Below are 16,515 nucleotides of genomic sequence, written 5' to 3'. Positions count from 1 at the left end.
GGTGTGCATTTTCTTGGCTGGTTGGTATCTCTGACTGGGGATCTATTTTTTTTTTCCCTATGTTACATAGCAGGTCTGGGGATTCTGAAGTGGGGAGGAGAATAAGTTGCCCAAGTTAAATCTGATGAACCTGTAGCTGCTATGCAACTTTGTTCTGTGTTGTAGATGTTAAAGCTAAAACACTGCATCAGGAACCTCGGATAAAAACGATGCTTCCTGCCAGGCGTAGATTAACTTGACAGCCTTGCATTTAGCTTGTGAGCGTGTGGCAAATACTGAGCAGCAGAAGTAAAAACCTAAACTCTGCCTAGCAGTTGTGTAACTGTCTGCAAGTGAATGTGTGCTCTTCCGAAGCATCGCCTCCAGGTGATTAACATGCAGTTTTCTGTCTTAGACCCTTCGCAGGTGTTACAGCCGTGTGAAGGAGCATGGTGTTGGGAAGAGGAAAAGCAGCTACACGTTTGAACAGCTGGAGCAGGTGTTTGGACAGGGAGGATGGGATTCCCAGCCCTGCCAGCCTGTCCTCATTAACAGCAGTGGCTTGTATCAAGAGCTGGAGTCGGATGGCAGCACGATGGAAGAGTATTCGCAGGAGGACTGGGGAAACCACAGTCAGGATCTTCATTGCTACCAGACTGGTGAACAGGAATTGGGTAAGAAATCCCGTTAGTGCGTCTCCACCCTCTGATGTTACCTGTGCTCTGCATTCATACAGTACTGACTTTGATGTTTGGGACATAATGTGCTCAGATGCTAAACAGCTGATCTCCATGGAGAGAAAAGGGAGAGAAATTGCTCCCTGTTCATCACCAAAAGCAAACAGTGGTTCTTGAAGGCTGGTGGAGTATCCAGATCAGGAGAAAAGGGTTATGTGGCCAGAAACCTTGGAAAAGAAGACAGTGCATTCCCTGTCTCTCCTTTCCTTCCACCCACTACCTTGGTTTTACCAGATGTTTTCCCTGTCAGCAGTATTCTGCTTTGGAGGCCCTTGGGTGCCAGCTACCATTCAAGCGCTGTTCGCTTAAATATGAGCAGGATTTAGAGTCATAGAACCATTAAGGTTAGAAGAGACCTCCAAGATCATCTGGTTCAACCATCACCCTACTACCAATGTCACCCACTAAACCATGTCCCTAAGCACCAGCTCCAACCTTTCTTTGAACGCCTCCAGGGACAATGACGCCATCACCTCCCTGGGCAACCCGTCCCAATGCCTGACTACTCTTTCTGAGAAATGTTTCCTAATTTCCAACCTAAACCTCCCCTGGTATAACTTGAGGCCATTCCCGCTAGTCCTGTCACTAGTTACCTGCAAGAAGAGGCCAACCCCCAGCTCCCCACACCTTCCTTTCAGGTAGCTGTAGAGAGCAATACGGTCTCCCCTGAGCCTTCTCTTTTCCAGAGTAAACAACCCCAGCTCCCTCAGTTGCTCCTCACAGGACTTGTGTTCCAGGCGCTTCACCAGCTTCGTAGCCCTGCTCTGGACATGCTCCAGGCCCTCGATGTCCTTCTTGTAGTGAGGGGCCCAAAGCTGAACACAGCACTCGAGGTGCGGCCTCACCAGAGCCGAGTACAGGGGGACGATCACCTCCTGCTGGCTGCACTATTCCTGACACAAGCCAGGAGGCCGTTGGCCTTCTTGGCCACGTGGGCACAGTGCTGGCTCGTGTTCAGGTGAGCATCAATCATCACCCCCGGATCCTTTCCCTCTGCACAGCTTTCGAGTTACTCTGCCCCCAGCCTGTGGCGCTGCATGGGGTTGTTGTGGCCAAAGTGCAGGACCCAGCACTTGGCCATGTCGAACCTCATCCCTTGGCCTCTGCCCATCGACCCGTCCTGCCCAGGTCCCTCTGCAGGGCCTTCCTACCCTCCGACAGGTCAACACTTCCCCCCAATTTGGTGTCGTCTGCAAACTTAGTGGGGGTGCCCTCAATTCCCTCATCCAAGTCATCAATAAAGATATTAAAGAGGACAGGCCCCAACACCCACCCCTGGGGAACACCCCTGGTGACCAGACACCAGCTGGATTTCACTCCGTTCACCAGCACTCTCTGGGCCCTGCCACCCAGCCAGTTTTTAACCGAGCAAAGCGTGTACCTGCCCAAGCCACGGGCTGCCAGCCTCTCCAGGAGACCGTGTCAAAGGCCTTGCTGACGTCTGGGTAGACGACATCAACAGCCTTTCCCTCATCCACCAGGAGGGTCACCAGTCATAGGAGGAGATGAGGTTGGTCAGGCAGGACTTGCCTTTCGTGAACCCATGTTGACTGGGCCTAATCCCCCAGTGGTGCCGCATACATTGCATGATTGCCTTCAAGATGACCTGTTCCGTCACCTTTCCTGGCACCGAGGTCAGACTGATAGGCCTGTTGTTCCCTGGGTCCTCCTTATGACCCTTCGTATAGATGGGCATCACATTATCAAGTCTTCAGTCATCTGGGACCTCTCCGGATGACTATGACCACTGATAGATGATGGAAAGCAGCCCAGCAATCACATCTGCCAACTCCCTCAGCACCCTCAGGTGGATCTCATCTGGTGCCATGGACTTGTGACAGTCCAGGTGGAGCAGCAGGTCTCTTAACTGTTTCCACCTGAACTGTGGGGGGTTTCTTCTGCTCCTCATCCCAGACTTCCAGGTCGGGAGGCCGAGTACTCTGAGGATCAGTGTTCTGGCTAGTAAAGACAGATGCGAAGAAGGCATTAAGAACCTCCTCCTTTTCCTTCTCCTCAGCAGTCATGTTCCCCCCTGCATCCAGTAAAGAATGGAGATTCTCTTTGGCCCTCCTCTTGCCATTAATATATTTAGAAAAACATTTTTTGTTATCCTTGACCTTGGTGGCCAGGTTGAGCTTGTGGTAGGCTTTGGCCTTCCTGATTTTTTCTCTTCATGTCTTGGCAGCTTCCTTGTACTCTCCCTGAGTTGCCTGCCCTTTCTTCCACCAGGCATAAACTCTCTTTTTCTCCTGAAGACACAGCAAAAGTCCTTGGTTCAGCCACGCCAGTCTTCTTCCCTGCCGGCTCATCTTATGGCACACGGGGACAGCCTGCTCCAGCGCCTTGAAGACTTCCTTCTTCAGGAGTGTCCAGCCTTTCTGGACCCCTCTGCCCTTCGGGACTGACTCCCAAGGGACCCTCCCTACCAGTGTCCTGAACAAGTCAAAGTCTGCCCTTCAGAAGTCCAAGGTAGCAGTTTTACTGATGCCCCTCCTGACTTCTCCAATAATATTGAACTCTACCATGTCATGGTCACTCTGTCCAAGACAGCTCTCTACCACCACATCTCCCACCAGTCCTTCTCTGGTTGTGAACAGCAGGTCTAGCGGGGCACCCCCTCTGGTAGGCGCAATAACCAGCTGAGACAGGAAGCTCTCTTCCATGCACTCCAGGAACCTCCTAGACTGCTTCCTCAGGACTGTATTGTTTTTCCAACATATGTCTGGGAAGTTAAAGTTGTCCATGAGGACAAGCGCTGGCGATTGAGCGACTTCCGCCAGCTGCTTGGAGAACTCCTCCTCTGTCTCTTCATCCTGGTTTGGCAGTCTATAGCAGACCCCCACCAGGATGCCTGCCGTATTGGCCAACCCCCTGATCCTTATCCACAAGGACTCTACCTTTTCATTCCCAACCCCGAGGTCAACAGCATTGGAACAGTCTCTAATACAGAGAGCCATGCCACCGCCCCTCCTTAGCTGCCTATCCCTTCTGAAGAGCTTGTAGCCATCCATTGTAGCCAACTCCAGTTACAGGAGTGGTCCCAGCACGTTTCAGTGATGGCGACTAGGTCATAGTTTGCCTGCTGCACAATGGCTTCCAGCTCCTCCTGTTTGTTGCCCATGCTGCGTGCATTGGTGTAGATGCACTTGAGTTGCACCATTGCCTTCGCCCTCAACCCTGGGACTGCTCCACCAGGCTTATCTCTGTCGAGTCTCTTTTCCCCCCAACCCCCTTTATACGTAGTTTAAAGCCCTTTTGATGAGCCCTGCCAGTTCTCGGGCTAGAGTCCGTTTTCCACTTTGGGACAGGTGGGACCCATCTGGAGCCATGAGGCCAGGTGCCGAGTAAACCTCCCCATGATCAAAAAACCCAAAATTGCTGTGATGGCACCAGCCTCTCAGCCATGTATTAATCAGCTGGGCCTTCCAGTTCCGCTCAGTATCCCTCCCCACCACTGAAGGGATTGAGGAAAACACCACCTGCACACCCACTCCATCCAGCAACCACCCCAATCCCCTGAAGTCCCTTTTGATAGCCCTCAGGCTTCTCTCAGCAATTTCATTTCTGCCAACCTGAATTATCACTAATGGGTAATAATCAGAGGGGTGAACAAGGTCAGGTCAACAATGTCCAAGCTGCTGCTGTTGATACCAAGGACTATAAGAATGTTTCTCCTTCTTCCCATTTATCCTAACTGGTATGTTTGCTTTAAACATGTAAATATGCTTATGTCCAGATGTGGCTTTCAAAAAGTAAGCAAGCTCACATGCTTTTTCTGCTTGAATTAGTGGTATCAGTTTCTCTGCGTAAGAATCAGTACATTAATTGATTTGGAGATTTGCTTGTTGCCTGTGGTTTATTTAATGTTGTCAAATGGAGCCAACAACCATATTCTTAATCAAAAAAGAAAGCACGTGAATCTGGGCAGTTTTGTCCAGCTGCAGTGGAAAAGTGGGTTTCCTTAAGCATATTTGTATCTCTTGAGCTATGGACCTTATGGTGCATGTTCTTCCCTTGTGTAAGCATAGAGAAACAGGTCTTATTTTCATGTCGGAAACTTGAAGTTGATCAAATTCAGCAGAGACTCAAGTGAGGCAGTAGTTAGAAGATGAATTGGGGGAAAAGCTGTTGGTGTGCCTTTCCTTGTGATTTGTAGGCTGAACAGGAACGGGAGTTGCAGTCACATACCTATACACATCTGTGTTCAGGGGACCGGTGAATGCAGATGCTTTGAAAGAGGATTAAATTGCAATTTGGTATTAAAACAGCCAACTTGCAAATTAACCATATTCTAGTTCTCTTAGAGTTCTTCCCTAAGGAGTTTAGGAGTCAGAAATATGGTGAGAGAATTTCTCTTAGGAGAGAAATGGTGGGGAGATGATGATGCTTCAAAACATAAGTAAATGACAGCTAATTCCATCTAGTTGTTCTGGTGACTCAAACTGTGGTCTCCTAGTTTGTCACCATTTTCATTCAGTTGTATTACAGAGGCATTTGGGTGCACTTAGGCTTACAATATTCTTAATGTTCAGAGAAGTTATGAGAAAAGCATTTAGCACACAAAATCTAAATGGAATACAGCTGCATTTGTTCTGGTGCTTGCTCTTCAAATGTGCTATTGAAAGCAGAATAGTCTCTCTTCTTTTTTTTTTTTCCCACAATGTAGTTCGTAATTAAATTGACTTGTGATTTAATAACAGGAATTATGCTATTGTCCTTGAAAGGTTTTGCACTTGCAGAGAGAGATTCAGATCTTGTAACTGACCATGTCATATAAAAGATTTTTTTTCTTGTAAGAAGGATGTAGGATCTGGAGCTGTCTTGTGTATGTGGCAGAATTTAGTGGACTTAAGAAGCAAGTTTGATTTCAATTTCAGCCTTAAAACACACACACACACACACACAGAGACACAAAAAAAAAAAAGGGGGGGAAGAAAAAAAACCCACCAGGAACATTATTTAAAACATAACTGTGTGTTGGAATTCTACCTTTCAGATGAAATGCCTACCACAAAAAGAACATTAAAGATAAAACAGGAATCTTCAGAAGACACTCAGTAAGTAATTTATGAATGTTTTACCCTGGAATGTATTTCCCTGGGGATATTGTGCAGGAGGGAGGATATTTGAAACTTCTGATTATAATTATAAATACATTGTGCAAGACTATTCATACAGTTGAATCTGCTTTATGCATTATTCCAGTTACCTCAGAACATCTGAAAAGCTTCACAACTTTGTCCATTCGTGGTTTCATCATACAGCAAATAAGACTCACAGCATGAATGCAAGGACTTAAAAAGTGGATAAAATACACATCAGAACTGTTAGGGATGTGTGTGGGCAGGCCACGGTTATCATGAGATGAGTCCAAACTCTTCAATCTATTTATAATCTGTTTTTTCCATCTGCATGAACTTGCCTGAATTTTGCCCCTTTGGACATAAGGAAAAAATAACTTTTTTTTTATAAAGCAGTCTTTATGTTGTAACATTTTTTTTCCACTAAACCAATTACAGGATCATAACTTGGATACCTAGGTGTTTACATGTGCAATGATGCACAGTGACTAGATATTTAAAATGGATCAAAAGGAGAATATAGGTGAAGTGGAGGAAAGAGACTGACGAGACACCATCTCTGTAGTAGTGTGTATTGTTGACTTGGCTTGGTGTGAGTAATGCTTGCATGAAAAGTTCATGCATTTCCCCTCCTTGGTGGGAAGGCATGCCAAAGCTCGTGATTTTTATTTTTATAACTTTCCAGATCTGACTTGTAACCTTTTGGATTGGTTTAATCTGACAAATGCTGGAGCATTTAAAATGTTTTGAGCATGTGAATCTCCATTGCCTCGCCAACAATAACACGGAGTATTTCAAAAAATGAAAGGAATTGTGCCATATTTCTTCAGACCAGGGCTACTTTCTTCCAGCCTCTTGTGTTTTAATACTCATAGGGTAACTGTAGATCAGAATGTGATGAAGTGAGCTATTTCAAATTGACTTGCAGGCCCTTTAGGGTGGGAACACATGTGGACCATGGTGTCTTACACCACCAACCCTTTTATAGGGTTGGCTAAAGCAAATACGGTATTTCCTATGCTGGAAAGTGAGCTTGTGTATGATGATAAATCATTGTTGCTGTACACATCTACAAAGTGTCCCTAGCTAGTAATGTAACAGGTTTTTTTTTTTTTTTTTACTATAACTGAGTAATTTTTTAAAAAATCTCCCAAATCTTTTTTTTAAAGTGACCTTCGTAATGGCTTAGCTTCATCAAATTCCTCTCTTCAGATTCATTTTCCAGGATTAGCCTGTACCTGATGGTCAGTTTTGTTTTCCTTAATGTGGAGCAAATTCCAGTTAGCAACTGGAGAAAAATAATTTTTTTTCACTCTAATCATTGTTGTCGCCTCTTAGAACAGCCCTGAGAAGCTCCTCACGGTTAATTTCACCTTCAGGATGTGCCTTAGGGAGTTGCATTGAAAATAAACCTGAATGTTCTGAGGTCAAGGCTCAGAGGAGCATGTGGTGTGTTCATACTGTCTGATCTTCTCTTCCAGATTTCTGTTGTGTAGATGCATGGCTGGATCAGACTGTCCAGAGCGAGGGTTTTATTTTCTCCTCCCAAGCTCTCTAAAATTCACGGGTGTCTCTGAACTCTTGGGCATTTTGTGAAGCATGCAGGTGATAAGCCAATCTTACGTGCTCAGTGGAAGCACAGAGCATTTTCCAACACAGTGATTTGCTGAAAGTGGCTTTTTTTCTCCCCTCTGAGGAGCAAGGAAGTCAGACTCAGATCAAACCGACTCGGATCGTGTCTTTTAAAGCTGTAAAGAAACCTGAAAAACATGCTGTTTCACTACATCAAGCAATGAAAAGCAAAGAAGTAAATAAGCATTCTTCATGCCTTCTGCACTGTCAGGGATGTGAAGTAGAAGGTGTTATAGAATCATAGAATACACTAAGTTGGAAGGGACCCATAAGGATCATCGAGTCCAGCTCCTGGGTTCACACAGGACAACCCAAACATCAGTCCATGTGTCTGAGAGCGTTGTCCAAATGCCTCTTGAACTCTGACAGGCTCGATTCTGTGACCACATCTCTGGGGAGCCTGTTCCAGGGCCTGGCCACCTTTCGGTGAAGAACCTTTCCCTAACCTCCAGCCTGACCCTCCCCTGTCCCGGCTCCACGCCATTCCCTCGGGTCCTGTCGCTGTCCCCAGAGCGCAGAGCTCAGTGCCTGCCCCTCCGCTCCCCTCGTGAGGGAGCTGCAGGCCGCCATGAGGCCTCCCCTCAGCCTGCTCTGCTCTGGGCTGAACAAACCAAGGGACCTCAGCCGCTCCTCACATGTCTTCCCCTCCAGACCCTTCACTATCTTTTTTGGGCACTCTCTAGTAGTTTTATGTCCTTTTCATACTGTGGTGCCCAAACCTGCACACGGTGCCTGAGGTGAGGCCTCACCAGGCAGAGCACAGCCGGACAGTCCCTTCCCTTGGCGCCAGCTAGCAGCGCCGTGCCTGAGGCACCCCAGGGTGCGGTTGGCCCTTTTGGCTGCCAGAGCACTCTGTTGACCTGTCTTCACCTTGCCGTCAACCAGAACCCCCAGATCTCTTTCTGCAGCTGCTTTCCAGCCTCTTGTCCCCCAGGCTGTACGTATAGACAGGATTGTCCCCTCCCAGGTAAAGAATCTGGCACTCATTCTTGCTAAACTTCATGTGGTTGGGCAGTGTGGCCCAGCACTGTCAAAAGCAGATTTTCAAGTTAGGGGTTTGAAAAGTGGAAGATTGCTGCATGCTGGTGTGCCAGGGTTTACTTTGTCCAGTTTAGCACCTCAGCAGTTGTCAGCAGTTGGAATCAGCAATTGGAAAATCAGCAGTTGGAAATCAGATAAGGAAATGAACATTCAGACTGGAGTGATTACAAGCAGTCTGGAGAAGCCTGACAGATACTGTCGATAAGCTGGGTATTTATTATCTTTAACTTAAAAAACTTTTAAAAACTGAAAAAAAAAAAAAAGAAAAAGAAAAATGTCTAATTTTGAAAGCTGCAGAGAATAAATAGATGCCAAACTTATTCATGTTTTTGGACGGTGTTTTAAAATGCATGTAGCTTATTTCAAAGAACACAGGCCTCCAGTTTGTCTGCTTTCTTGGGCATGTGGAAATTTAAAGCTGAAATAATCTCAGTAAAATTGGTGGAAGTGATGATGTGTTCAGAGAAGATACATTCACGTTTTCTGGTGAATCTTGTGTTGAGATATTTAAAGTGGAGAATTTCCAGTGTGGAGATGCGTGGCTATTTGTACATGTGTTCCTAAATTGCTGTCTTTGCTTCTCCCTCCCATGGGGTTTTGGAAGGGATTTCTCTGCAGTGCTATCACCTCCATATCCCTGAGGCTGAGCATGGAACTGTGAAAACCAGCAGCAGTCCAGCAGGAATCCTTTGCTCCCCTTATGAGGGAGCAGATTCCAGGAGCTGAGCTGAGCAGCTTGTAGAAAAACATGGGAGCATGGTTGTAGAAAACACATAAAGATTATTTCCCTAACAGGAGGGATGAAGGTGAGAGTGTCTCTAATGTGCTTGCTATAGGAAACTTATCATTCCACTACAGTGCACAGCTTCAGGCTTTAATACTGAGCTCTCTGAGCACTGGAACTTTTTCTGACTGTTCTTCTTCTGATAAAACATACACATAAGAAGTCACCATTGCTATCAACAGACCAGAGGTCTGCAGAAGCAAGACAGCGTGCTTTGCTTCTGCCTGCTGTGTGCCAGGGGTTGAGCTCTTCCTTGAGTTTAACCAGCATCCGGACCTGGTTATGCACCAACAAACTTAGTGCCTTGTATCTCCAAGCAAGCTGCACAGCCTGTTAGCACTGACAGCACTGCACCTCTTGACTTCAGATAGAAAACAACTACTCTTTAAAACAACTACTCTGTCAGGTGGACTCTCCCCTATTGGCCATGCTGTTGCATTCCCTTGGCATGTTACTGCCTCCCAGTAAACTGCTTTGAAAAGTGAAACGCTACTTAAGATGCTGTTCTACTATTTTAAATTTGAGGAGTTTGGTTTTTTCACTGCAGGCTTTTGGAAGGTGAAATAGAAGAAGCCTGGGGAGTTAGATCCTTCACTGAAACCAGCTGTTTCAGTTTCTTTGAAGTCTGCTTTTGTTTAGAAACAGTGCCTGAGAATAAATTTGCACCAAGTCTTGAGACTTTCCTCATTTGAGTTGCAAAAGCTTCTGAGAAGGAGGTGCAGATGACCAGTCTGAGCCAGGTGCTGAGGGTCGTAGTACGCAACGTGGTAAAATGCAGCTCTAGGGCACCTTCTGCAGATGAATAATGAGATGGCCCTGTGTGTCACAGGGCTGAACCAGGGTAAACTCTTTACTTGCTCAGATTTTGTTTCCTTGCTCTAAAGAGAGAGAGAAATAACTGTTTGGCTTCTACTGACTGTGCCATGTTAGGTGTTTCTGTCTTCCTGCAACCAGCAGAAAAACAAGAAGCGCTCTCAGCTCTGTGTTCTGGCAGAGAGCTGCCTGTGCTTAAGCCACATCACATTAATTTAGCTGTTACCTAGCAGGACAGAGCTGCGGTGTAAGTGATTGCAAAACTACAGCTAAGGGGTTTATTCCCAGTTCCCACTCAATTGCCCCCCTACCCAGTGTGTCATCCCCCCGCCCAAATTTTGCATGCCTGTGAAAGGAGGGGCTGTCTTCACAGAGTTAGCTGTGCCTTAAGCTCTTGGCTCTGGAGAATGGGGGAGCACAGCTACAGTACTGCATGCTTCCCAGTTCCTGGGCTTGGCACCATGTGTAGTCATGACTGTAGCATGATTTGGGGGTACTTGGTACCATTTTTCATCAGCCAGTGTTTTGGTCAAGGTGCGGAGTGCCCTTATACCTGGAGGTGCTGGGTGGGGACTGGGAAAGTTAAGCTCAGCAGCGGGACTGCTGCTGAGCTATTGAATCCTGGTGTAAGTGGGGAAGGGAGATGCTAAAATGAAAAGCAGAGCATTTTTAACATTTCTTTTTCCCTACTGCTTCCTCTGTGCTCAAGCTGATAGATTCCCTCCATGGGAAGCCCGTATCTTCTCTGATATGTGAGGTGCTGCTGGAGATTGTCTCTAGTGAAATTATTCTTGTTCCCAGTAGTTGTTGTTTGATGAGTGACTAATTTTTTTTTTTACCAGAGCTTCAGCTCTATTTTATGCTGAACTAAGTTTAGCAATAGTATTTATGGTGTAATTAATAAAGGTGGCTTTTTTTTTTTGTTCCTAGCTTTTTTCCTTCACTGTTGAATGAAAATCTACCCACACTGTGTTCTCATGTATCTGAGTTTGGATGGGACTGTTTCCTTAAACTGAGTTTGGCTGTCTCTCTTCTGTCTCTCTTTAATGGAATGAATGTGTAACGCTGGTAAAACAGGCTGCTGTTGCACAGCCCTGCATTGAGCCAGCTGTTTACTATGTCACCTTGTGTGTCTTGTCCCCAGAGGATGAACTTACACTTCCAAAAGTCTAAAGTGCAAGTCTGAGATGACATCTTCCAAGCATAGTGACACTGCTGCTCAGCATCTGAAGAAGCATCAGGAAAGCTATAGAGAATGTTCTTTCCACTTTTATCCATTGAAAAAGTTCAGGCTTGTATGCTGTAGGGTTTGTAAACATAAATGTATTTGAAGTAAATACTCATGCGCTTTTCTTGTATGGTGTTTCTCTCCTTGTCTTCTCTTCTGCTGCTAGGCTGGGGAAAGTGGAAGTGACTTCTAAGAAGTAATTTAAAATAAGAAATAAGAGTTTGTTGACAATGCAACAGGTGTTTTTAACAACCTCTGGCTCTTATCCTGTGCTTTCCAAGCAGGTTCCCTCCTTAGTGCTCTACAAACTCTGTTACGTGTTGATCACAGCAGCGATGCGCTTACCAAAATGCCTTTTAAGGTTTATCCAGACATTCTTCTGCTTGGTTGGCAAGATTGCTGCTGCTAGAAAGCTGAAATACACTGCATGCTAGATGGATAAAGCCCTACCTCTCACTGGGTGGAGTGAGTGATTTCGGCCTGGGCTGCTCAGACTCAGTGTGTTGGGCTTGGGCTTGTGTGAAGCTTGCAGAGCCAGTGGTCACCTAACACGTGTAAAGTTCAGCAGGGAGCGTAACAGTCCTGAGACCAGGCCGACTTCAGTCTGCCAAGGAAGAAATGGATAGCTTAGAGTAAACCCAGCAGTTGGAGAGCTTTCCCAAAATCACGTGTTGCATTTGGGAAAACGCAGTGTGCCAGTCCATGTTCCTTTATATTAAACTTCACTGTGGAGTTGAACCACCTGCCTGGCAAACTGAAGTCAGTCCCCAGCAGTCCTCTGAGTAAAATAGATAAAACTTGGGATGCTGTTGCCTCTTCATTTTTGTCCCTGTAAAGTAAGCTGGAGCATACTAGGCTTGATTTGGATGTGCAGCACCTAGGAAGAAAAAAAAAAAAAAGCTTTTTGAGCTGAGAAGCTGTGAAGTTGATGGAACGATTGAACCCCTCTCGCGCTGTGGAAAGGGTCTGTAGCTCCCAACGCTTTTTTTCCTTTGAACCATTAGATCAATATAATGCAAAAGTGGAAAGAGATACCTTTATAACCTGCCTGTGTTCCACGTAGAGATTTTTTGGGCAGAAAAGTAACTGTGAGAATCTCAGCCCCGTGTCTGTCCCGTGCAGTTTGTGGGGTGTTGTCCGCTATTGCTTAAGGAGTTGTTTCATAACCGGTTGATACTTCTGACCTTACAGTCTCACCAGTCTCATGCCCTAACTCTGTAGGGAGCTGTTACAGAAGGCTGATTTTAGGGAATTAAAGCAATCTTCGTGAACACAGCAAACACAAGTTGCCTCAGGTAAAAAGAAGCAGCTTTGGCAGCTCCTCACTTACTGCAAGCTTGTGCAGCTCTGCTGCCTTTGGTGCTGGTCCATGATGAATCGGCAGAGGTGGGTGGTAAGAGCCCGTAAGAAGAAGGGAGTTCATGTGCACCCCGCAGAAGAAAGCTCTGTCACCCGCTGCAGGGACTGAGGTGCGTTATGTCGTTCTGATGGGAAGTGGGAGGAGAAAACGCATCCAGTAGCTTCAGCCCCTGATCCTCTCTGGGACGTGGTGACACCCATATGATTGTAGTGCAGATTTACAGATGTAGTGTAACAGGTAGGTGAGGAGAGTTGAGTGGAGCTAGCTCTCAAATGACTTTGGCTGGACCAAGATGTTTCTCAGTTACCAACAGTATTGTGCTATCTTCCTATGACTTGGATTATAGGGCAAGAATTCTCAAAATCAATAGTTCTGTCTACTAATTATGTTCGAAGTGTCTCATTCATCCTGCTTACTTCAGATGTATGCAAATGCTCCTGCCTGATCGCTTAGCAATGCGTGAATCCCTGCAGTGAAACTTACTTTGACACTGGCGTCGTTATTAGCAGCCAAAAGAAATCTTTGGAAATGCAAGCGCTTCGTTATTTGATCTCTGGAGGGATTTCAGATATGCATCATGGTGCGGCTTAATGCTTCGCTTGTGTCCCGATCCAGCAGCAAGCTGTGGAGTAGGGAATCTTCGCTTGCATCTTCTGCTCTGCAGAGGCGCACTTGTCGCGGGTGGATTTGGGTTGTGGTTTGTGGCCTGGGTGAGTTCTCCACGTCCCGGGAGCCCTGTTTCTTGCCCGGTGCTGGCAGCGAGCATTTGGATCTCCTTGGCTTGTTTTGTGTTTTTACAATTACAACCCGTTGTTCACTGACACTAATTTCAGGGTAGTGACTTAGGTGGAAACATGTGAGTGTCGGTAACAAATTAGGGATGCAGCTTCAGTTGTCTTTGATGGACCGCGTGCTGATGTGCATGCACAGCTTCTGGGCAAGATAGTAATTTTACAAATAAGCAAGAAGAGGATGTCTGCGTGCAGTTGGTTGAAACGAGAGCCTTAGGTAAGAGGAAAAGAGGGAGATTGCTCTGGAAAAGTCAGCCCTGGTCTTCACTGTAGTTGCTCACTGTGCTTGCAAACTTTTTTTTTTTTTCATTTGGGAAGCTGAAACAAAATCCATTTCCATTTTTGGAATTATGGAAGCATGGAGGTAAAAACAGACAACCCTTTTGCTTCAAGAAGAAAGGAAAGTTCTGGGTTTTTTGTTTTGTTTTTTTTTGAGCAAGGTGAAGGCAAATGCACTTAGACTTCTGTGAGGAAACAGCAGGACAAGCTGAAGCAAAGTATTTCAGGGCTGTACATGCATCTGTTAAAAAAAAAAAAAAAGAGTTCACATTAATTTAGTGGTACCAGAGAAATGTTTGCTTGCAGTTGCTTTTAAGCAATACAGGTACATTTCTGCAGTGTGGTTCTGGGTGTGGTGGTAGCAATAAGAGGAGAAATCTTTCTCTGAACCTGAACTTGGAGATCTTTCAGCAGGGCAGCTCACGTTTTCTTCTCCGGGTTATTTCCAGCAGAAAGCACAGTTTGCTAGAGGGGATTGGATGGAGTTCAGTTTCTTGTTTGAGAGTTTTTTTGTTTTGTTTTTGATGAGGTTAATTAAAAGAGATCAGTGTGGTGTTGCAGTCTGGAAATTCATGTAGCAATGTAGGATGTATACAGTAATTAAATACCCACGGCTTAAAAAGCAGTCTAGCAAATGTGCAGCGTGGTGGTTCTTCAGCTCCTCAGCACGTGAATTTTCGCAATTGTCTTTTCAGCCTTGACACTGCCCAATTCATAAACATTCTGTAAAGCAGTGCTGAGATCGAGCCTTCCCCGTGCAGACAGCAGCAGCCCTGCTCGCACCTTCTCTGCTGTGCCTTGTGCCGAGCAGCAGATTAGTGTTTTCTGAAAGCTGGTGTGTTGGCTGGGGTGGTTTAGCAGCTCTGATCTTAGCCGAGCGGTTACTGACAGCTTACCCTTCTGTTCATTTTTCCAGGAAGCGTGACGTGATGCAGAACATAATGCAAATCCTGGAGTCTGTCCAGTTGAAGTGGGAGCTGTTTCAGAGCTGGACAGACTTCTCTAGGCTACATCTCTCTAACAAACTGGCCATTTTTGGCATCGGTTACAACACGCGCTGGAAGGAGGACATTCGCTACCACTACGCAGAGATCAGCTCGCAGGTGCCCCTTGGCAAACGGCTCCGGGAGTATTTCAACTCGGAGAAGCCAGAGGGCAGGGTTATCATGACCAGAGTACAGAAAATGAACTGGAAAAATGTTTACTACAAATTCCTAGAGATCACTATTAGTGAAGCAAGGTGCCTGGAGCTGCACATGGAGATTGACTGGATACCCATTGCTCACTCCAAGCCAACAGGAGGAAATATCGTTCAGTATTTATTACCAGGAGGCATCCCCAAAAGCCCGGGCTTGTATGCCATTGGGTATGAAGAGTGTCATGAGAAGCCCCACTCGCCTCTCACGGAGCACCGAGGCCCCGATCCTGGCAATGAGACTCAAGGGGAGCTGGAGGTGCCATCACCGCAGGCCTCTCTCCGGGTGGGGGTGGAGATGGAGTCTGCCCGAATTATCTACTGTTACCTTGGCATTGCCGAGGTCAGGACTCTCCAGCAGTGCCTGTTTTTACATTTTCAGGCAAACACCAAAACCTTCAGCAAAGAGTGGGTTGGGATCAATGCGTTTTTATCTCAGAACTGCATTGTAGAGCCCGGTGTCTCACCAAAATCCATCTACATCAAATTTGTGGAAGTGGAGAGGGATTTTCTTTCTGCTGGCTCTTTGGTAGAGTGCCTGGAAAAAGCCATTGGATACCCCTTAAAATTTAACAACTGAATCTCGTCCTTCATAAGGATTAGGGCTTCTGCCTGTTTCCATCTCACTACCGGACGTTTTCAGATCCTGTCTGTTCACAGCCGGGCAAGTAAGACTTTCCACTTGAAATGCGTTTCAGAGGGAAAGATGCTTGCGGGCAGTTTCAAAGAGCTCGCCCCAGGCATGCGGGACAGCCGTAGACCAGCCGGATCTGCACCGAGCAGCGCTGCGATGAGAGCCCTGTACATGAAATGACTGTAGGTACATTCCACATCGGACTGAGCGTACGCTTGGCGTTTCATACGAAAAGTGGTTTTTCCACTGTCTCATTTTTACACATCCGTCTCTAAGTGTTATTACAGATCTGAATAAATAAGCAATAGATAATGGCAAGTTAAACCTTGAATCACATTAAATGAGACTGTTTTTCAAAGCCACCCTAGATACTATTGTATATAATTTAGAATTTCACATTTTTTCACCCATCAAGTGTTCTCCTATCCAAACAGTGTTGCCTGCAAAGACTTTTGTTTCTGTGATGTATTCCACTTTACTAGTAGTGTTGCCATATCTGCTTTTATTTTATTTTATTTTATTTTATTTTTAACATTAAAATAATTCCTGGGCTTTTATTATTTTTTTTGAGTTCTCTTTAGCCTCTGTGAGAATAACCTGGCAGCTGGGAAACATTTTGTCAAACCATGCTTATGGATACAATCAAAGCTGTGAGAACTGGGGTGGGGGGAAAGGGGGGGGGGCACGAGGGCTGGGAGGAAGCATTTAAAGCCTTTTCAGAAGTGTTACTATATAAGCCCCATTACTTTGCTGGCTGGTGCTGGCGTTTTGGTTTTTCTAAAGCTCATTGATCAGTGACGTTGTGACATACGATGAATGTGTCGGTCCTAATAAAATCAAGCAAATGCGCACGGACTCCTAGAGCTGTCTTTCTCCTCCTGGGGTGGGATCCATCTGCAGGGACACAGCTTTCCTGCCGGGGCTCTGAGCAGCACCCTGGAAATTTCCACTGGGGCTTCAT

General features: G+C 45.9%; 1 protein-coding gene across 1 annotated transcript in view; it reads left to right on the top strand.

Annotated features, from left to right (window-relative positions):
• The window catches only part of MSANTD2 (Myb/SANT DNA binding domain containing 2), a 29,805-nt gene extending 13,693 nt beyond the window's left edge, over positions 1-16,112 (top strand). Inside the window, 3 exon segments of the mRNA XM_035555911.2 lie at positions 395-653; positions 5,713-5,773; positions 14,642-16,112. Coding sequence (XP_035411804.1) covers positions 395-653; positions 5,713-5,773; positions 14,642-15,500 — 1,179 coding nt within the window. The 3' untranslated portion in view covers positions 15,501-16,112.
• The last annotated feature ends 403 nt before the right edge of the window (positions 16,113-16,515 follow it).

Source organism: Cygnus atratus, chromosome 22 (genome assembly GCF_013377495.2).
Source record: "Cygnus atratus isolate AKBS03 ecotype Queensland, Australia chromosome 22, CAtr_DNAZoo_HiC_assembly, whole genome shotgun sequence".
Taxonomy (NCBI): Eukaryota; Metazoa; Chordata; class Aves; order Anseriformes; family Anatidae; genus Cygnus; species Cygnus atratus.
The sequence above is the reverse complement of the archived record's forward strand: the minus strand, read 5'-3'. Positions and strand labels throughout refer to the sequence as shown.